Source organism: Miscanthus floridulus, chromosome 14 (assembly GCF_019320115.1).
Source record: "Miscanthus floridulus cultivar M001 chromosome 14, ASM1932011v1, whole genome shotgun sequence".
Taxonomy (NCBI): domain Eukaryota; kingdom Viridiplantae; phylum Streptophyta; class Magnoliopsida; order Poales; family Poaceae; genus Miscanthus; species Miscanthus floridulus.
In genome coordinates, this window is record NC_089593.1 from 25,547,598 (window position 1) to 25,570,799 (window position 23,202).

General features: G+C 47.4%; 2 protein-coding genes across 2 annotated transcripts; one reads left to right on the plus strand and one right to left on the minus strand.

Annotated features, from left to right (window-relative positions):
• The first annotated feature begins 2,004 nt into the window (after positions 1-2,004).
• LOC136503220 (O-fucosyltransferase 9-like) lies at positions 2,005-12,469 on the plus strand. The gene is given in 12 exon segments (XM_066498367.1): positions 2,005-2,013; positions 2,924-2,996; positions 3,116-3,183; positions 3,685-3,773; positions 4,002-4,199; positions 4,306-4,510; positions 4,584-4,751; positions 11,041-11,147; positions 11,446-11,515; positions 11,716-11,814; positions 11,816-11,907; positions 12,331-12,469. Coding segments are annotated over 12 exon segments (1,317 nt in total).
• Positions 12,470-16,733: 4,264 nt separating this feature from the next.
• Positions 16,734-17,729, minus strand: LOC136502517 (uncharacterized). Its single transcript, XM_066497787.1, has one exon. It carries the CDS (start codon positions 17,353-17,355, stop codon positions 17,002-17,004), a length of 354 nt encoding a protein of 117 aa, XP_066353884.1. The 5' UTR covers positions 17,356-17,729; the 3' UTR covers positions 16,734-17,001.
• Between the last annotated feature and the right edge of the window lie 5,473 nt (positions 17,730-23,202).

Here is a 23,202-nt window from a genome sequence, read left to right on the forward strand (position 1 = left end):
ACCTCTAACCAGGCCTTTCCCACTTCATTTACAATCTTGTCTAGTTCTCTCTTTGTCTCCTTGAACTGGTGCTCTATACGTACACAACATAGAGCCTTTACCTTGTCACATACCTCCTACTTCCTCTGACGCCGCTAGAAATTAGCGGCAAAGTGTCTCATGCACCATCTATGCACTAGAGGCGGGAACCCATCTATATGCTCAGCTGCAACATTAAGAAGCCCTAGGTGATGGCCTGAGATCAAACATATAGTGCGAGATGGGCCAAGCACTTGTACACGTAGAAGCCGCATGAACCATGACTACGATTCATTGTTCTCTCCCTCTGCCAAAGCAAAAGCCATGGGTACTATCTAGTCCTCAGGATCAATAGCAGCAGCCATCATCAAGGTGCCCCTGTACTTTCCTGTTAGGAAAGCGCCATCAACAAGTATGACTGCCCAACAAAACTGGAATGCATGTTCCATTTATGTGAACGACCAGAACACATGATAGAGGACGTGCCTTAATGGGTCTCGAAAACACATCCCTCTAGTGTCCACAAACCATTTTAAGCCAGGGTTGTAGTAATGCATTGCACATAAGATACGGGGCACCCTGTTGTACGCTTCCTCCCAACAATCCCATCGAATCGCCAGGGCAATTTGCTTAGCACGCCAAGCCTTTCCGTACTTCACATCATACTTAATGAATCCAAATATAGACTATTGTAAAGAAGACACCAAAATGTCATTATTGTCATCAACGAGCCCCAATATACGATGGGCAAGGTAACGTGCAGTGAGCTGCTCATGATTTTCCTTCCCCCTATTTGTTAGGCAAGTGTGGGGTTCGACAACTTTACTTATCCTCCACTTGCCATCACTCTATCTCTTTCGTGCATTTAACCTCCACATACAACTGTTTTTGCATATCACGTGATACCTCAACTCTTGGTCCGAATAAGTGACGGTGTACGGCCTATAATGATACACAACATTGTCCTTAAGGAAGAGCTTCATCTCTGACATTGTATTGAATATCATCCCCTTTCTAAGGGTTTCTTTTTCATGGTCATACAATGATTTCCTACACATCTGGAGACCGATGTCACAAACTGTCATATCCATCATGCTGACATCCCTATAGTTTGGAACGCCCCTAAAAGGTACGTTCATCGACCTTAGTTGCTCAAGCTCAGTCGCTGTGTAAGGTGGTGGTGGAACATACTGCTGCGCTTCGCTAATTCTGGCCCATGAATCATAGGGGGTATCATCTGCTGCCAAATATGTGACTAGTCTACCCTGAGCCTAGATACCATACAAAACCTCAGTTGGTACTGGTAATGGCATAGTATGAACCGGTACTGGCATGGCATCAACCGGTGTTAGCATAGCATCTGTACCTCCTTGGTCATCATCAGAATCATCTGAATTACTGCTAACTGCATCACCAATCCTGTCCTTCTCCTCCTTCTCCTCCTCTTCCCGTTCGAAATCATTCACATCGAAGTCATTGCTTATACAGCATACCGTAGTTGAATGAAACTGCTCCTACGTCAACTGACCGTCCAAATTCATGTTACAATGAGTTGCTTCCCCTTCGACCCCTAATTCTTGTTCACTGCCTCCAACACCGACAATGAATGGGCCGTCCTGGACACCCTGCACCCTGTACCCATTCTCCACCACCACCTCAGCCATGGGCATATTAGAACCTTGGAGCACTCTAGTGTAGCGGGACCAGTGAGCAGGGTCGCGCAAGGGCATGAGGACATAGTGTGCCCTAGTCTTCCTAGTATCAAACCTTCCCTTCAGTGTGAAATTACCGTCAAACTTTGTATTCAAACGGACACAAAGGTCGTTGAAGCTAGGAGATTCATCAAACCATTCTAATTCTTCTTCCATATTCTCAAACATACCATCTTCTCTCCTAACACTTTCTCTGTAAAAAACTCTAACACAACAATCCATCTGCAAAAGCATTTTAAAAAACTTCATCAAGTCGTCGAAATCATCATACGCAATGTCCATAGTAATATTAATACATTTTCTAACTATAACTATACTAACTAATCTAATATTAACATCTATACAAGACTAACTACAACAACTAATTAGACTAAATACAATGTATAACTAGACTCACTAACTGTACTAACTAAACTACCTAACTTTACTATCTATACTAACTTACTATATTACCTATACTAACTAAACTAACTTTACTAACTATACTAATTATACTAACTTTATTTATTTTACTAACTTACTAAACTAACACTGTCGATTCAATCAACAAATACCCTAGGGGAGTACCTCGCGGCAGCGGCGCTCGTACTCGCGGCGGTGGCGCGCTAGACCAGGCCAGGAGGCGTGGGCGTTCGCCTCGGCGGGCAGCCGCCGTGCGTGGCCGGATGGGGTGGCGCGCCGGCGGCCATGGCGTGCCGGCGTTCGTGGCGCGGCAAGCCCTGCCACGTCACCGGTCAGCATTTTCGATCGTCGTCACGTCATCCACGACAATGTTAGATTTAAAATTAGTTTAAAAAAATATTAAAAATATAAAAAATCCCCTGCTCCGCCCGCCCGCCATTAATTCCTGCGGTTCCCATCCAGCCAGCCAGCCTCCCCCCCAAGCTCGTTCGCAGGCCACACCACATGGTCCCGCGCGAGCGCCGGCCCCAGCCCCTGCCCCTGCCCCGCCGCTGCTGACGGGTGTCCCTCGCGAGTGCGGCAATCATCTGGAAGTCAATCGGTAGTAAACTTCTGTTATTCAGTATCATTTTTAAATTAAAAAAAAAACAGAAAACTTCCCTGGCAACGTGTTCACATGTAGATTACCTTATTGCATTGCCTACTTTTGTCCGTTGTGGGAACCAATCTTTGACCATTTATTAGATTATTTTGCTCTTAACATTAACAAATTATCGTTTTGGCATATGCAGCTAATGACATCACATTACCAGAATTCCGGGGACCCATGGATGCCTTGTGTCAACAGTAGGCTGACTCGATCAGGTACCATTTTGAAACCTTTGTATGGTTTCATAAATCTTAATAACTGGGCGAGCAGAGATAGCCAAGGAATGGGTTTAAGCCAATACTCATAGGTTAAATGGCACTTTGGTCATTTGCAGAGTTGCCACCCTCAAATGGCTATCTCATGATAGAAGCAAATGGTGGTCTAAATCAACAAAGGCTTTCTGTAAGTACCAGGACTGTTACTCTTGAGCAAATGTGTACTTATGGTTCTGAGTAGATACATTGTCATTGTCTTATATTAAAGTCCAGTGCCTTGTGAATCTTTGGTCCACCAATAAGTGATTTGGGTATTCTTGTTAGTGTACACTGTACTCAACGGAGCTGGCTTTCTTTAACAGTTTTGTTATGAAATCATGGAACTGGCAACAGGATAGAATTTGTCGAAAAAAAAAAGATTATTTCATTTGAAAAGCAGGAGCTTAAAGTTTCCTAACTAAATAGAAAGCCTCTGTTGTCTAGGACCTGCCGAAACAGTCTGGAGTATTATCTTGACTATCCATATGTGCTATTATATGTTTCTTTGTAAATATATTTCTTCTCATCCTAACTTTTGAATGCTGGTGTGGTCCCTGTCCACTAGCTGTGATGCTAATCTTTTATATTTCTGAAGTTCTTGGAAGCTTCACTATGTTGAGTAATTATTAACTCAGGTTTTTTAATGCAGATCTGTGATGCTGTTGCTGTGGCCAGCTTGCTTAATGCAACTCTTGTGATCCCAACATTTCATCTGAATAGCGTCTGGCGTGATCCTAGGTAATTATTTGTCTGATTATTACTTTGTTTCCTTGCAATGATTGAACACCCTTGTAATTTATGATTCCTGTCTTTTTGTCTGAAGCAATTTGTCTCAGTTCTAAACATTAAATTTGAAATTTTAACATTCTGATTTGAGAATGATCATTGGTATTGCTTCTGCACTTCTTATCAAGCAGTTTCATGAGGATATAGATGTTGTCATCTGACCTGATGGATTTCTTTCAGCAAATTTGGTGATGTATTTGATGAAGATCATTTCATTGAGACACTCAAAGAACATGTAAGGGTTGTGAAGAAACTTCCTGAAGATGTTTTGCTGCGCTTCAATCATAATATCAGCAGCATACCAAATATGAGAACTAAAGCCTACTCATCTCCAAACCACTATGTGCAAAATGTTCTTCCAAAACTGCTGGAGTTAGGGTACGAAAAACACCCCGTACCCAACCTGGAGAAAAAATAAAGAGAGCTTGATTTAGCTGGGGCAAAGCCAAAGCATGAGTTTCATTTTATTTTCTGTTCTTTGCAGGGTTGTGCGCATAGCCCCATTCTCAAACAGATTAGCCCAGTCAGTTCCATTGAACATCCAGGCCTTGAGGTGTTTGGTAAACTACCATGCATTAAGATTTGCTGAACCCATAAGAACTCTCTCAGATGACTTGGTTGGTCGAATGACAGAAAAGAGTTTGTTGAATGGTGGGAAGTATGTCTCAGTGCATCTTCGCTTTGAAGAGGTTTCAAGTCTCTCTTATGCATTCACAATTATGACTTTTTTTTTCCATCCTACTAATACGGTGTATGTTTCAGGATATGGTAGCCTTTTCATGTTGTACATATGATGGTGGCTGGAGGGAGAAAACTGAAATGGACAATGCTCGTGAAAGGAGCTGGAGAGGGAAGTTTCGTCGGCATGGTCGAGTGATAAACCCTGAGGCAAACAGAAGGGATGGAAAGTGTCCTCTTACTCCATTAGAGGTTAGCACCTCCTATTTCCATTTTGTATTTGTCTTTGTCTACTACAAACACATTTTGAGTCTAGGCCTCTTAGGCTGTACTGCCATAGTACATCAGCTCATGGGAGTCAAGCATTTTTTATGTTGGACAGACAGTTGCTTCGTATGCACTGAATCACGCAGTTAGTATTTCAAAGTTATTCCTTTAAAATTGTTATAGCCTTGGTTACTGCATTTCTGTTGGCCTGCAGTTAGCCTCCCGACCACTACAGATAGCCTCTAGACCACCGAAATGGCCTCCAGACCACTACAGATAGCCTCCAGACTCCAGACCACTCCGTTGGTCTCACAGGATCACCGGCTCACGACAGTGAACCACTCTAGCTGATCTTGCCGAGCACCGGCTCAGGCGAGTGGAGCACTTGACGGTCTCGCCGAGCACGCGCTAGTGTTGCCGAGCACCCACTAGCCGTGCAGACCACGTACCGGCGTTGTCCGTACCCACACACTACGGACGGAGTTGGGAGAAGAAGGGAGAACAGAGCAAGCACGCACAATACAAGACAACAGCGTTGGGCGAGGCCCTATCTGTGTGATGGCAAATCTGAGCTCTCTTTACTGAGTTGCCATACATGTCTATTTATACAACTCTAACTATCTAGTCCATGTGCAGCGCCCATGTTGGCACAGTAACTAGATAACCTGACAGGGCTGACTTTGCGCCGGCCACTGCCTGTTCCTACAATGCTGCAGGTGAGCCGTGCGGCGCCTGCACCTGCAGCGGCTACTATATCACAGCAGTGGGCAAAGTTGGCACCGCCTTCCCTTGCTGTGTTCACACACAGCAGGCGGCTAAGTCGGCGCCGCCTTCCTCTGCTGTGTTCATACAAGGTGGCAGTAGATTAGCTAACAATCTTCCCCTAATCCTACTGCTAACCCTTGTACCCCCTCTATGCCGATCATCTCCTTCAGCTCCGTGAGTCGAAGTCGTCCGAGCGGCTTGGTGAGGACGTCTGCAAGCTGCCGAGCAGTTTCAACGAACTCGATGACGATTTGCCCTCCATCAACACAGTCCCTGAGGAAGTGAAACTTTACGTCAATGTGTTTACTCCGGTCGTGCATAACCGGATTCTTCGCGAGGGCGATGGCGGGCTGGTTGTCCACCATCAGTGCTGGTGGGTGAGCTTCCACGCCGGTCAGCTCGCCCAGCAGCCGGCGTAGCCACACAACTTGGCACGCCGCTGTGGCCGCCGCTACATACTCTGCCTCACACATAGATAGCGCTACCACCTTCTGTTTCAGTGACAGCCATGAAATTGGGGCTGACCCGAGGAAGACGAGTATGCCAGAGGTGCTCCGTCGTCCGTCGATGCCCCCCACCATGTCTGCATCGCTGAATACCATGAGCTGCAGCCTACTCCCGCCGGTCTTTGGGAAGATGATTCCATGATTCACCGTCCCCTTGACGTAGCGTAGTAGCCGCTTTACCGCAGCCCAGTGATCCTCTCCGGGATCCTTCATGAAGCGACTGACGTAGCCCACGGCGAACGCAATGTCCGGCCTCGTGTGGACTAGATAGCGCAGACTGCCAATGATGCTTCGGTAGAGTGTTGCATCCACCTTTGCCGCAGTGTTGGCCTTCGTCAGCTTCAGTCGCTCCTCCATCGGAGTCACGCATGGCTTGCACTCCACCATGCCGCTCCTCTCCAACAGCTTGGAGGCATACGCGCTTTGCCCGAGCGTGAGTTCCTCCTTCCCCTGTCTCATCTCGATGCCGAGGTAGTAGGAGAGAGCGCCGAGATCGCTCATTCGGAAGCGAGCTGCCATCTCTCGCTTGAAGCTGTTGATATCCTCCGTGCGCGCGTCGGTGACGATTAAGTCATCCACATACACGCCGACCATGAGCTCTTCCTTCCCCGTCGTCGCGTGTAGAGCGTGTGCTCGGTTGCGCACCTCTGAAACCCAAGCTCGCCCAGCGTGGTTTCAAGCTTGGCGTTCCATGCTCGAGGGGCTTGCCGCAGCCCGTAGAGCGCTTTGCGCAGTCGGAGCACCCTGTGCTCCTCTCCCTTGACAGCGAACCCTGGAGGTTGCCTGACGAAGACCGTTTCCGCTAGCTCGCCGTTGAGGAAGGCCGATTTAACGTCCAAGTGATGGACGCGCCAGTCCTTTGCTGCCGCCAAAGCAAGTAGCAAATGGACCGACTCCATGCGCGCTACTGGCGCAAAGACCTCCTCGAATTCGATGCCCTCGCGCTGGACAAAGCCTCGGGCGACGAGGCGCGCCTTGTGCTTGATGATGGCGCCGAGCTTGTCCCTTTTGACTTTGTACACCCACTTCATGCTGATCAGACGGCATCCTGGAGGTGGATCGACGAGCTGCCAAGTCTCGTTTTCCTCAATCGCCTTCATCTCCTCCAGCATCGCCCGTCGCCAGTTTCCATCGCGCTTGGCTAGCGCGAACGTGGGTGGTTCCTCTACACTGACGAGTAGCAGCTCTGCATCATTGAGCAGCCTACCCGCCAGACCTGAGGGACCTGTGCCGCCGACGATGTCGTCCAGCCTGCGGAACCTCAACTCCTCACCTTCGTGGTAGGCGTCCACAAACTCAGTGATGTCACTTGGAGGTGAGGCGAACTCGATCGGGGGTGATGGAGTTCCTTCTTCCGCCGGAGTGCCCTGCATAGCACCCGAAGTGCTCGGCACTGCTTCTGGACTGCTCATCATAACTCTTGCAGTGTTCGGCCACACTGTAAGAGTGCCTAGCCTTAGTCTTGGAGTGGTTGGGACCACAGTAAGACGTCTTGGCTCCGCCACGGGAGTGCTCGGCACCCATCCTGAAGTGGTCGCCACCACTGCAGAACCTCCTGGCTCCACTCCTGGCGTGCTCGGCATCCCTCCAAAAGTGCTCGACACTCCTCCCGGAGTGCTCGACATCCCTCCTGAAGTGCTCGGCACTGCCCCAGAAGTGCTCGACTCTACCACCGGAGTGCTCGGCGCTCCTCCCAGAGTGCGTGGCACCTGTTCCGCAGCGTCTCCACCTCCGTGGATGACCAAGTGCTCGATGACGAAGGTGTTGGGGAAGCCTCCTACTTCCCCCGTGCTCGGACTGTTCCAGTCCCAAGCCGCCTCCTCGTTGAACACAACGTCGCGTGAGACAGTCACCTTGTCTTCGCGTGGGTCATAGAGCCGGTACGCCTTGGTACCCTCTGTGTAGCCCAGGAACACCATGGGTGTGCTCCTGTCCTCCAGCTTGGTGAGGTTTGGTTTTGTCTTCCTGACGTGGCCGATGCAACCGAATGTCCGGAGGAATGACACGTTCGGCTTGCTCCCGTACCAAGCTTCGAACGGTGTCTTGCCCGTTAGGGCCTTGGTTGGAGCACGGTTGAGGACGAACACCGCCTCTCCCCAGAATTTTGTCGGCATCCCTTTGGCCTTCATCATGGATCGGGCCATGCCGACCACTGTCTGGTTCTGTCGCTCCACCACGCCATTCTGTTGTGGCGAGTACAGCGCGGTGTGATGTTGTCCCACACCCTGATCCGCGCAATACGTAGCAAACTCCACCAAAGTGAATTCACCACCCCGATCAGTCCTTAGTACGTGGAGCTTCTTGCCGCTCTCGGCCTCCGCACGCGTCTTGAACTTCTTGATCGCCACCGCCGCTTCATCCTTGCTCGTCAGGAGTTGCAGCCACATGTAGCGACTACAATCATCCACGAGTAGGAGGAAGTACCACCGACCATCGCATGTAGCAGGTGTGATCGGCCCACAGAGGTCGCCGTGAACTAGCTCGAGAGCTTCCTTCGCGCGATACTTGGCCGCCTTTGGGAACGGTAGCCTCCTCTGCTTCCCGGCCAGGCAGCTATCACACAGCTCGCCTCCGTGTTTGATGTGGGGTAGCCCTCGGACCATCTTCCCCAGCCGACCAAGCGCGTCGAAGCTAAGATGTCCGAACCGAGCATGCCACATCCATGGTTCCTCGGAGTGCCTTGCCGCCAGGCAAACCGGCTGCTCTACCTTTAGGTCGAGCAGGTACAACTGGTTCAGGGACCTCTTTACCTTGGCGAGAAGTCGCTGCTCCCGGTCTCTGATCCTCAGAACGCCATCCTTGATCAGAACCTCGCTACCGCGCTTATCCAGCTAACCAATGCTAATGATGCTGGAACGCAGCTGCGGGATGTAATATACATCCGTTAGCGCGCGGTGCTCCCCGTTCTGGCATCTGAAGATGATGGTGCCGTGCCCTTGGATAGCCACCCTTGAGCCGTCACCAAACTTCACCGTACCGGTAACATCGCCGTTGAGCTCGGAGAAGGAGTCCTTGGAGCCCGTCATGTGGTTACTGGCACCAGAGTCCAGATACCACCGCTGCTCCTGGTCGGCGCCCACACGTCCGAGATGGACTTGGGCACATGGTTCGTCGAGGTTGACGGTCTTCAGGGCCTTGCTAGATCCTTCCACCATTATCGCCTCTTCCCTCTCTATGGCCTCGATATCGTGCAGTGCACAGAACGTCGCCATAAGGATAGTGGCCTCATCCTCATCATCGGCTTTTGCCAGGTGAGCCTAAGCCTTCTTTTCCTTCTTGCGATTTGGGCACTCCCATGCCCAATGGCCCATCTTCCCGCAACACCGACAGGCGTTGGAGTCGATTTGCTTCTTCTCCGAAGAAGCCCTGCCGCGATGTTTGCCGTTGCCACCGCAACTGGAGGAGGCTGCCTTCCCGGAGTTTCGCCGAGCAGCCCACTCCTCTTCCGTCAGCAGGAGTTTCTCACTGTCCTTCGTTGCTATCGCCTGCCCCAGGCGCTCATCCACCGCCCGCAGACGGCCTACCACATCCTCGATGGTGAGGGTGGACAAGTCCAGCATCGTCTCTATGGAGAGAGCGATCTGGATGTACTTTGCCGGCACGGAGTGGAGGAATTTGGAGACCGCCTCCTCTTCGTCGATGGTGACGCCGTGGCTCTTCAGCTTGCTGATGAGTGTCTGCAGGCGGAGGGAGAAGTCCTCCACTGTTTCACCATCCTTGAACTTGAGGTTTGCGTACTCCTGCTTCAGAAGCTGGGCCGTCGCCTTCTTTGCGCGGTCGGAACCGACGCGCATTGCCGCAATGGCCTCCCACGCCTCCTTAGCTGAGCTTTTCGTCTCCAACGGTTCCCTGTACTCCGCCGGTACAGCAGCGAGGATAGCCTCCAACGCTGACATGTCGTCTTCTTCCACGTCGGTGCCCTTGTCAACAGCATTCTAGAGCCGTCGGGCTCTGAGCTTGACCTTTATGGTCACCGACCACTCTCCATAGTTAGTGCGAGTCAGCGTCGGCCAAGTGGTGCCGCTGACCTCCCGCACCGTGCGAACAACTACATCCGGTAGTGGCTGGGCAGCCACAATAGTGCCACTGCAGTCGCCCAACTCCGAACCGCCTGTCATCACCATCGGTTAGAATGACGACGGCGTTTGTACGGCTCTGATACCACTTGTTAGCCTGCAGTTAGCCTCCCGACCACTACAGATAGCCTCCAGACCACCGAGATGGCCTCCAGACCACTACAGATAGCCTCCAGACCACCGAGATGGCCTCTAGACCACTCCGTTGGTCTCACAGGATCACCGGCTCACGACATTGAACCACTCTAGTCGATCTTGCCGAGCACCGGCTCAGGCGAGTGGAGCACTTGACGGTCTCGCCTAGCACGCGCTAGTGTTGCTGAGCACCCACTAGCCGTGTAGACCACGTACCGGCGTTGTCCGTACCCACACACTACGGACGGAGTTGGGAGAAGAAGGGAGAACAGAGCAAGCACGCACAATACAAGACAACAGCGTTGGCCGAGGCCTGTCTGTGTGATGGCAAATCTGAGCTCTCTTTACTGAGTTGCCATACATGTCTATTTATACAACTCTAACTATCTAGTCTATGTGCAGCGCCCATGCTAGCATAGTAACTAGATAACCTGACAGGGCTAACTCTGCGCCGGCCACTGCCTGTTCCTACAGTGCTGCAGGTGAGCCGTACGGCGCCTGCACCTACAGCGGCTACTGTATCACAGCAGGGGGCAAAGTCGGCGCCGCCTTCCCTTACTGTGTTCACACACAGCAAGCGGCTAAGTCGGCGCCGCCTTCCTCTGCTGTGTTCATACAAGGTGGCAGATTAGCTAACAATTTCCCCCTGCTTTTTTGTATTCAGCTAACAAGTCAGTTTAGTTGGTTAAGCTTCAGGTTATCACTGTGGAAGTTGCCTTTTAAAAAACATTTCAATATGTAAAAGGGGTTTACTGGAGATGATATATGTCCTCACTAAATGAATTTATGCAGGTTGGCATGATGCCACGGGGCATGGGATTTGACGATACAACCTCCCTATATGTTGCTTCCGGTAAAATAAACAACTCTGAAAAATATATGGCTCCTCTTCGCCAGATGTTCCCTCTTTTAAAAAAAAACTCGGCCTACAGTGGGCAGACAGCCCCCGCAACTTTGTGCTTAAGGAAAAAGACCTTCTCACGCAGGCCGAGAAAACCCCCGAACACCGTGTCCCGTCCTTACACAGGGGCCCATTACCCTGTAAGTGGGCCGGTCCGTTGCCCGTGCTTTGGGAAAGTCGAGACAGACGAGAGGATTTTTTTTTATGGGTACCGGAAATTCTGCGCACAGCGGGCCTTGAACTCCGGTCGGCAGGCAGAGGCCTTAAGCCTCACCTCCTAGCCAGTCGAGCCGAAGCTCGTCTCCCTTCCCTCTTTTAACGACGAAGGATTCTCTTGCTTCGCCTGAAGAACTTGCTCAGTTCAAGGTATTTCTTGCACCAGCACTCTGAAGTCCTTTTAATATTGAACAAAATATGCATGTATGATGGTGTTACATTTACTAATATAAATTTGAAACCATTTGATGTTCAAAAGTATCTGTTTTGGTTGAGACAGAAGGTAGATTAAATACTGCTGTTTTATTTGATGAATTATGTGATCCAACTCACCTACCAATTCTCTATAGGGGCACTCGTCTCAGCTAGCAGCATTAGATTACACTGTCTGCGTTCAGAGCGAAGTGTTTGTGACAACTCAAGGGGGGAACTTCCCTCGCTTTCTGATGGGGGCACAGGCGCTACCTGTTTGGGGGGAATGCGAAGACAATAAAACCAGACAAGCGGAAGCTGGTCTTATCTTTTGATGATCCCAATATCAGGTCAGTTTGAGCAGTTATCTTAAATTTATTTAGTAACTGTATGCAATCATACACGTTATCAGTAACTGTAAAGCAGTCAGTCTGTCACTTGTTGCTAGTTACAGTCAAATCACACAGAATAATTTTCATCTTTGATTCCATTCAGATAATAATTCTTTACTAAAGCAACTGCTTAAAACAATATGTTTTGACCAATGGTCCAATTAGTCTGTTGTTCCTGTTATTACCTAACAACTGCTTTAATGAATACATCTTTCCACCCACCCTTACATACTTTTCTGAATGTATAGTCCAGTCAACAAATTGTAGTGTACCTCTGATTTGGCCTTCAATTTTATGGCTTGATAGGTGATCTTTGTCGTGGCATAATTTGTTTAGAAGCGTTTTATTTAAATGTTTTTTTAAATCCTTTTGAAATTTCAGATGGGATCAGTTCAAGCAGAACATGCAGGAAATACTGCATCACAGCGACATGAAGAGCATTGCATTCAGGAAACCAAACGATTCGGTGTACACATTCCCAATGCCTGATTGCATGTGTCAGCAAGATGGGATGATATAGGCCTGACAGCATAAATACGAGGCAAATCCTTTTGTGTTTTGGTTTTGAGACTAATACCACACAGATAGGTTGGCGTAGGCAGGTATCTTGTACATTCATAACCTGTAGGTAGTGTCACCATATGCTAGCAAGATTGACCAGGGATTCGCTGATTCATGTTGGTTCCACTATTCTAGGGTGGTCTGTAGAGGAGATACAGTTGGGGGTTGGGTTGGGCCGTGGATGTTAAATTCCAGCACACTTGACTTGAGAGAGGGCTTCTGACAAAGTGAGACCTTCTTGATTGTATATGTAAAGGGGACGCCTAACTACAAAGGGAAACAAAAACTTACTGATATAATATACCATGGAATTTACTTATTCTTACATTACACTTCATCTTGTTCCTGGAATCTTGGCAGTTCCCTGTTTTGTTTCTGCAGATGCTGCTCTTGGGCAACGGCTCATCATATTAACTTGAGTAATTGTTGTTATATTTCACGGTACAGGATTCTGTATTGTACTGCTGCTTCCTAGTTTTGAGACAAGTGGATGAATTTTCGTTATGAAAATTCTGAGGTTTCCCCTCCACTTCTTATATATAGCCATAGGTATCAATTCAATAGAGGAGGGGGAGGAAACAAACTGTCTTTTCTCTGAATGACATCGTCTTCCCCCTGAACTCCGCAGACATATTACGTTTATCCCGTCTGATGTAAATTCAGACACTTTGAGGCCATAAGAGCTGCCATCTGCACTCAATTTGAACCGAAAGTACATACAGGCCGTAGAATTTCCTTCAATCTGAAGACAAGGGAACCGGCAACACATCTCATATGCCATTTTTTTTGAAGAACAACAGAAACATACCAAGATGAGTGGTGGAAAATCTAATACAAATGTAGAAGTTTGAAAGCTTCAACGAGTTTGGTTTAGCACAAAACGTCAAAACTAAAAATGATCCGCGAGCGCAATAGATGAATGATATGACAATACACAGCAGTAGAGTCCACGACGAGATGTGCGGCCGAACTCACTGACCCTCCTCGTTCCGTCCAAGTCCAACCACCCTTTTGGTAGAACAGGGTTCAGACCAGGGGAGACGGATCTCAAGTTCACCATGTTTTCATTTTTATCTCCTCTACCTTAATGCGAATTCCAAGTGTTGACAGTTCATCAAATCTCGTTTCTTTGTTCTGCTTTCAAAGGAGTTGGGAGGCTCTGGAGCTGCGATCAGCCAACCATGATCAGCTGCCGGCTGCCGCGACGACGACGAGGCCCAATGCAATCTGTGTCCATCCACACCTTGACTTGCAGAGCTGCAGCAGTTGCTGCTCCTCATGGGTGCAGCAAGTGCAATTCAATGCCTGCCAGGAGTCAGATCTGGAGGAGGAGAACCCTCCATCTCCATGTGCTCCCAATCCAACATCAATAGATATAGGATCAGGTAGTATATTACTCTGCTGCTACAAGAAGAAGGTGGTGGTGGTTCAGTTGAGCCCATGTCCCATTGCCTCAGTCGCTGCCAGCTCAGCGGCTTTTCCGATTTACTTGTTCTTGCACTTGATCAAACATTTTGCTTGGAAAAGAAATCTTGTGTTTTGTTTCTCTCAACCGTTCAAGGACCACTGGACGCGTGCATGCATACCAGTGGCGGGTCGTGAAGTGTTTAGTATTTGTTGCCCCGTATTTCATTTTCATCTTCTTCCATAGCTTTCAAAGTTTCAGCACGGATATACAATGTATATGTATCATGTGCTTTCGCCTCTCGTGGCCTGTTCAACTGGTATTAAAGCAGGTTGATAAGCTGCTGAAGCTGTTTTGTTGTGAGAGAAAAATACTGTAGATTCTAATTGATAAGCCGGCCGATAAATTCTGACATTATTTTCAACGCATATATATATACACTAGTATAAGAGACCACCAAAGAGACAGGTCGATCTGGACTCGTCTCATGTGTAAAACAGGAGTGACCCGGAGTGCATGAAAAGGAGGCACACGACGCAGATTCGGCACACCGTCCTGCGTTTGCCGTAGACAAGACGACATCTCTCGAGTGGTTCCAAGTATTGTTGTCGAAGATTTGAATGTGCTGCAATCTTAGGAAGGTCCGGGTCTAATATATGAACTCCCGGCCGACGTGCTACAGTGGGCTGTGGCGCGAGGGGCATGCAGGCTTCTCTGTGGCAACAGTAACATAATAAGTATAAGATACAGTCAGTGGCGGACCCAGGATTTAAATCCAGGGTATGCCTAACAAATAAGTTTGAAATTTGCATAAATAACAATACAAATTCTTTAGCTGTAATATAAGGTCTTACAAAAAAATACTAGAAGATTGCAATACTAGTCTGCCAACGCATACAACAAAGGGATTTGATTTTTTATTACCTCCGAGCGACGGCGAGCAGCTCTAGCTCCGCAGCTGCCAGGGGGAGCGGGTGCCGCCGGCCGCAGCCCGCAGCGGGAGCGGGGCGGCGTTGCCGCGTGGGGCACGCCGGCGACGCGAGCGTCCGTGCGGGCAGCGGGGGGAGGCCGGAGGTGTGGCCGCGTGGGCCGGTGGAGCGGGTGGCCTGGCGGCGAGCGCAGTGGCAAGCGGCGGTGCGAGCGGCCGCGTGGGCGAGTGGCGCGACGCAATTCTATGTCCGTCGATTCGCGGAATCGGTCGAAGCACGAAGCTGCTGGCGGCTGCCCTACCCCTACGGTGGATTTGGGGGAGTGGGGAAGTGAGTGGGAAGGCTAGATGGGCCATGGGCCGTCCAGATAGGCGTGGCCTGTGGGCTGCTTTCATTTACACGTGAATTACAGCAATAAAATGGCAAAGAAACGCAATTTTAACACCTTAACTATATTATACATACATATACCTCTAAAAACTATTAAAATTTTGCCCAAAAATGTAGGGTATGCCCGGGAATTTCAGAGTTTCAGTCCGGATATATGATGCATATATGTATTATGTACTTTCGCTCTCCTTAAAGCTAATTAACATGGCCGCTTCAGTGTAAGTCCTGACATTTTCAACGCATCATTACGTAAAACATGGCACAGCTGCGTTTTAATTTTCACATGCAAGAAAAAAAGATAAGGGCGCAAATTAAAAAGGCGCAGCGTGAAGAAAGAATACCAAAATTCAACGCCGCGAAGTAGTGCCTCATCACTTTCAGATAGTGTGGTTGCTGGCTGGCCGGTTGGCAAAGTACTAGCAGCCTGTGGCTTGTCGTAAACGATCGTAAATTTTCAGTCGGAACAATATTTTTCTCTCACACAAACCAGTCAGCAGTACTTCTTCACGAACCAGCAACGATACGAACCAGCCAACCGAACAGGCTGTAGAGGTCCGTCGTCAGTCGATCAGTGGCCATCACCTACCCTAGTTTTTTTTTGGCTGCTACTAGGAGCAAGATTTGAAAGGTACTACAGCAAATGAAGGTCAAAACGGTGTGCTTAGATACAAACAAAGACAGCTTTATTAGCCAAATAAAATAAGGTCGTACTTATATTAGAGAAATAATCAAATGAAGAACATGCTCATATATCATCATATGTGATAACTGAATATAATAAATTCAGAATATGTGATGGATTCAGAGCCCCTGCTTAGACTGCTTCTCAACGTTCTCAACACAGTCATGACAGAAATTTTTTTTTAGGAAGGGCCAATGCTGCTTGGTGCTCCATTTGTGAGCAGCCGCTGCGATCTTGTTGGAGATCCCATGAACGATGATCAAGTGGAGGAAGCGTGCGAGGGCCTCGGCTGTACTTTTGGACAGGCCGTGTCCTTACGGCCAGCAGCTAACTCCTGTAGGAGCCGCACAGCCACAAGCGCCGCGCCGCTGCGTAAATGCGTAACTCGCCATAAGCTCCATGGACTTGGCGGCTGTAGGCGGGGCTTGAGCCCCTCCCGTCCCACCGCTAGATATGTCCCTGACAGTGACACTCTACGTCAGTGCAGCTGAAAAAATCATTTCAATCGCTTCCTTCTCTCTCGAGCATTTCACAGTTTTTTTTTTTTTGACCTTTTGAAATTGGCATGGAGCCTTATATTAAAAAAACCAGAGAGATGCGTGGCGACGATTAGGCACCTCTCGAGCGGTTCCAAGTATTGTTGGCGAACAAGATCTGCATGCTTCTCATCAAAAGCATCAATGGGAAAGAAAGAAACGGCTGGTTGAAGCCCATATCTCAATCCGCCAATCCGTCCTTTTGTTGCACCAGCAGGTTACGTTTTTTTTTTATTATTTAAAATAAAGTTTGAGACACTATTACAATTCGATACCGGATCCCAAAATTTCGCCGAATTATGCAGTTAGTATGACACTGACAGCGAAAGGTCTAACACGGCTACATTTACATAATGTCAGCGGGAAGAGCTGCAAGTCAACAATCGAGGAAGAAATTGCGAACTCATTTTGCTAACTTCCCCTGTTTTACAGGCTACGAACTGCAAGTCTGCAAACCGAAATGAAAAAAAAAGGAAAGCTTTGGGTTTCAGTTTCTCCGTCTCTTCTTAACAGTTAGCACACTAGTACTGTTTCGCCGTCGGATCAACATCACGAAGCGGGGGTTCCTTGTTGCTGCTCCTCGTGGCCTCCTCCGACGAGCTCCATCTGGTCGTCGAGGTACTGGTGCAGCAACAGGAGCCGGAGCCGGCCTCCGTCGGCGTCCACCACAGCCGCCTCCTCCGGCCCGCGGTCGTCGCCGTCGCAGCAGCCACGCGATGATCTCCTGCCGGCCACCACCAGCTTCCTCCTGACCCTGAGGAAGCGGACGGCGGCCACGGCGCAGCAGAGCAGCGGCAGCCAGAGGACCGCCAGCGCCAGGACCAGCCACAGCGCCACAGCGGCCGCGGCCACCGCCCGCCACGACGACGCCGTCGGCGGCGACCCGGCCCCGGCGCCGCCCATCCGATCCGTCTCCAATCCTTCCTTCCCGGCCGGAAGAAAACCGACGACGACGTACCCGAGGCTTGTTGCTTTGCTTGCACGGATGAAATGAAAAAAAAAAAAAAATTGGAATGGACAACAGCCCTGGGCTTTGCTTCTGAGCAGGAGTAGAGTTTTTTTTTCTTGGCTTGTGCCCTGTGAGGGGTTCGAATCGAAGTCGAGTAGCGGCAAAGCTTTCTTCACTTGAACCAGGGGAAGGGAAGGCGTTGCTTGTGGCAGACGGTTGGGCTTTTCCTTGTTTGCTCGATGCCCCTCCCTCCCGCCTTTAAATTTGACGCGTCGCCGTCTTGGGATCTTCTTGCTTTTCTTGCAGAGGAGAAGGGGTCGATCGCGGACATGGGCACGCCATCTGATTTCATCCTCCTTTAGCCGGCTCGTCATGATATTTATTTTTGTTGTAATAGTAGGTGCTGGCCTGCTGATGCTCCCTCCCCCCCGTCACATTCATCATATCCTAACGTCTCATCTTTAAGATCTCACTCCGGTCCCTGCTGTATCTGCGGTTATCTGAGAACGAAGGAATTACTCGAAACCAGTGGCGGAGCCAGAAAAGGATACAAAGGAGGCGTTGAACTAGACAAGGGAGGGTAAAGTAATTGAAACTACAAGTAGGGGTTCAAGCCCCTCCGGTTTCAGACAAAAAAAGCTAATTGAAACTAGATTACATATTTTGATTTTAGAGGAATGTTTTTTTCCTAGCATTAGTGCATTATATGAGGTTCTAGAGACAAGGCCGGTGCTCCAGCGGCCCTGGCTCTGCCCCTGCTGGGAACCCATCCAAACTAAAGAACTAACATATCATGATCCATTGCCTAGTTTCTTTGTCGATCACACCACTCTAGCTTAGGACATCCACAATGTTGAGGAAAAGGGTATACTTAACGAGCATTTAATGCTGCAATAATCAGATACCTAGCCATTAGCCATTGTGGATGATATATAAATGACAGATTTTGTGGGGGCTGGTGCTACTATTTGGGCAATTTGGTGTGCTCGTAATGACTTTGTTTTTGAGAAAAAAACAAACAATTTTTTTTTTCACCAAATAAGCTAACAACATTGTAAGACTTGGTTGTGTGCGATCGCAGAAGCCAGATTATAAAGAGGAAACAGAGATAAAAGGATAATAAAATAAGTCTTTCATAACTTATTTTTTCGGATCAAAACAACGTTGCCCCCTGTGCGCCTGTGCCGGGAACAAAACAACGTGGGTGCTTTTGGCGGTCCCCTGGGCCTTCCGAATCCTTCAAGCCCAAAGCCCCCTGGGCCGCCTTATCTTTGGGCCATGGCCCATGAGAAGGTCTGCAGCAGGCGGGTCGCAGTACACTACACCCCTCTCTCCTTTGCTTGCGCCGATATGATGATGTCCGTGTGTATAATGACGGGCCCATATATAGGCGGCGTATGAAGACAGTGTATGTATGTAGAGACAGCTGCGAAATCTTAGGCTCTGTTCGGTTGGTCTATAAACCGCTGTTGCTGATTTATACGGCTGATTTGTTGGGAGAGAAAAATATTGTACGATGACTAATAAGCCGGCTTATAATCACAGCTGAACTGAGCCTTAGCCGATCGATACACGTGCCTACTGTTCCACCGTTATCTCATTGTTTTTCGGTTTCTTCAGTCGGAGTGTTTCGGTTCTCCTTTTCCGCGACACAAGCCGTTGCAGCTGTAAGCTGTTCCAGTCGGCCATCGTAGGCTACATATATACCCCCTTCGTCTTCATTCCTCATCGCCTTGATTCTGGCCTTGACGTAACTTAACGATATATATGCCGGTCGTGATTAATTCTGAGTGCCAAGATTTCATCGTCCTGGGAAAGTCGGATAGGATACAATTATTTCTCAGGCTTATCCATATCACCATTAGCCTCTTGACATTTGGCTAAACAAATTAAGTCATCAAGGCAAGAGACAAGCCTTTTTGATCGAATCAGACGTGACCAAAAAGTCTTAACTACACCGTGACTGATAAGCCGGCTTATAATGACAGCGAGCCTCAGCCGATCGATACACGGCCGACTGTTCCACCGTTATCTCATTGTTTTTCGGTTTCTTCAGTCGGAGTGTTTCGGTTCTCCTTTTCCGCGACAAAAGCAGTTGCAACTGTAAGCTGTTCCAGTCGGCCATCGTAGGCTACATATATACCCCCTTCGTCTTCATTCCTCATCGCCTTGATTCTGGCCTTGACGTAACTTAACGATATATATACGGTCGTGTTCGGCTGGTCACTTTTGGCTGGCTGGATGTCTTTTTTTTTTTTTTTTCAGCCGGAGCAGTGTTTTTCTCTCGTAAAATTTCAGCATAAACAATGTTTTTAGCATGAACAGTACCGAATTTCATCCCAGCCGAACAAGATTATCCATATCACCATTAGCCTCTTGACATTTGGCTAAACAAATTAAGTCATCAAGGCAAGAGACAAGCCTTTTTGATCGAATCAGACGTGACCAAAAAGTCTTAACTACAAGACCAGCATTTTTTATTGGTGTTAATTTGTTGTTCCCGATGCAACAATCTAGGTTGCTAAACGACCATCCAACGAGCGTTGGAACGTGTCCAGAACTTAATTAATTTGGACACCATGTGGACATGATTCAAGTCCACTTACTTTTCCAAGCTCAACACAAACAAGAGTTGTCTAGCCAGAGTTCGAGCTCAGGGGAGACCAGAGGTGGAGGAGATGCATGGGTGTAGGTACAGATCCAGATAGCAGCACAAATCTAGTAAGGAAACAGGAAACAGAGGGAGAGGCGCACGAGGTCGACAAGCTGATTTCGGCTGGCCGGGAAGGCAGAGCTGGTTGTCGGTGGCGATAGGGGGCGCAGGCAGGAGTCCGTGCAGGCCGCGGGTGGAAATTGAGAAGTAGTGGCCTCAAGCTGAGCAATGATGGGATCATGTGGCTAGCTGATCACCCATGCATAGGAGTATGTATGTATAGGACCATTCAGAAAAGGTCGCGTTGGTTAGGAGCATATAGCATTATAGAGAGGGAAAAGCTCGCGAAGTAAGTAGGAAAGATATATTGGCCCCGTTAGCTTCGTTGAAAAAAAAACAAGTCAAAATACTGTTCCATCTGATTTGTTGTGAGAGAAAACACTGTTCCGGCTGAAAAAACAAGCTGAAAAGTATAGATTATAAGAAAAACGAATAGGATCATTAGTTGAGACGATGTACGTGGGACATTTGGAACCTTTATTTAATTGTTCATTCTTTGTTGTCAGTACGTGCTCTTGCATTGGCCGGCCGGCTTGTTGCCCACCCATGTTAGCACGTATTGTCTTGTACTGTGGCTTGTTTGTCACACAAATCACAAAATGCTAACTATGTGGGCCAGCAGAGGGCAGCATGTGTCGAAACGAAAGAGCAACATGAGTTGAAAACTGTTGGTACATATGATATGATGATCATGCAAGGGATGGGAATCGGTTGCATATATTATTGGATAGTGACGCCGTCGTTTCTGATGTCCCAACGGGATGTCATATGTGATCGAGTAATCTTATTACCCTGATATATGCTCATATATATCTAAAGTGTTTTATTAAAAACAAAACTAACTTTAACAATACCATGCATGGCTTTCAAACTACTTGGCACATTCGTTCAGCATCTCAAATATTTCAAACACCAACTATTTTGCAAAGCTATGGAGGAACTGGCCGGCATATATATAATTCTATATATGCAGTCATTCTTACCTGCCAAGTCAAGTAGTAACAGGCGCCCACATGAACCAACCTTCATCCATTCAGGTAAAAACCTTGGCGATCTGTCATTGCATGCTGCCTTTGTACAAGACTTTTGTCAGAAAGGAAGGGTGCATGGTAAGTTGGTAACGGATCGGACGAATCATGGAACGGAGAAGTGCCGAGAGACGTGCGTGCATGCGCGCGCAAAGAACGAAGACGATGCGCAACCGCCACGCCATGGACGTCGACGACGGGTCCAACGACCGCCAGTCCCGATCCACCCACGTGCTGCTGGCGATACAGAGCAGAACAACCCCCTCCCTGCTGCTGCTGCGAGCGAGCGGTAACGACAGAAAACATGTTAAAATCTGTGATGCCCCATGCATATAAATGCATCATTAATAAGATATATAGAGACATAAATCCCTCCATGGTGGATATAATTAAGGTAATTTGATGATGTAGATGTTATATAGGCGGACTTACCTTGTTTCTTAGAAGCTTTGGACTATTCTCCCTCCATGCTAAAAAATGAAGTCGTTTGGACAAAGCTTTGGTAAAAACATTGGGAATATAAATCATGAATAACTTTTAAGTTGTTGAGTTTGAAAACGTGAAAACCATATGAATAGATTTGTCTTGAAGAATGCTTTCATAAAAATATACATATATCACTTTTCGATAAATATTTTTATAAAATCAAGAAGTCAAAGTTATACTTTGGAGACCGTGTCGATGTCCAAAACGACTTTTATTTTTTAGTATGGAGGGAGTACTTTATTTTGTAACAACTGAGAGAGTATTCAGAATATTTATTTCTAGTGTTGTTTTGCGATAGCACCCAAAGTTTTACTTAATTTTATTTTAATTTTTTCTTAAGTGGTTGAGGTTATGTATTGTTATTATTTACATTTTTAATTTCTTAATTACTCAGCAGGTCTTTGAAACTTGGATATTCCTCAACAAGTGTGTCAACAAATTAGAAACCAAAAACATAGCCAACCATCAATTTCCAAAGGAGAAGAAAACCCTATATTTTAGGAAATATCTACTACACTAATCTGAAAACGCCATGGATATATGATCATTTAAAACCCTACAATTTTTCTTTACTCATACTTCAATCTTCACAAATACCAATATCTTCTTGCTCATGGAAGCAAGCTACCGTTGAGAGCAAATAATAGTCACTACAACCTTATGTCTTTCGTCTTTTTTCACTTTGCTTGCCCTTTCTTCAATTTGAGATATGACATTAGTGCGATATGACCATTTGCAATATTTTTTTTGCGAAGGGATCATTTGCAATAAGATCTATCCAAAACTCATTAGTCCTTTAACTGTTTTATCATTCAACCACCTAAATGCCCCATAATTCATTAAAAGTTCTCAGATCTATTTGAATTTTTTCAAATAACCACGGACGGAGACATGCTCACATCAAAGTTGTACTGCTTGATGAGGTCTAAAACTTTGTAGGTGACAACTTTTAAATTTAAGTGTGTTGATAATGCCATATATGCAACACAAGATTTGAAGAGGTTAGGTCAAAGTAATAATCCCTCATCTAGTGAAGAAGTGATTTTGTGGCTATGTGGTAAGGGTTATACACATTGAGAGAGATGAATGAAATTTTCAAATCCGACAAAATGCATGCAAACGGAAAATTATGTGGCTTGCAGCCTTGGGGGTTGTCTAGTGCGATGACCTAGGTGCAATATTTTCTCTATTTTTAAACTACTTTCAATCCATTTTCATATACCACCGTTTCACTGCTCTGGTATTATATTTTTAGAGTTAGTTTTTTTCTCATCGATGGAAGCAACCATTTTCATTCATAAACCCTTGGTGAGAGGTGCCATTGAGTCCTATATGAATCCTTTTCCTTTTGCATGTGGCTAAGAGTTAGTAGTAGACAAAACAAGGCCACTTATGAAAACTAATAAAAATTTATTATGATGAATTTTAGTTCGAAAGTGAATAAATTCTCACACCAGGCCACCGTTCTCTTCATTTATACCCCACAACTGCAACTTTAGTGAATTTCAGCACTGGCATCAAATTTTCACCAAATAAGGAAAATGAGCCGAGAGCAAATAGTTTATAAGAAAGAA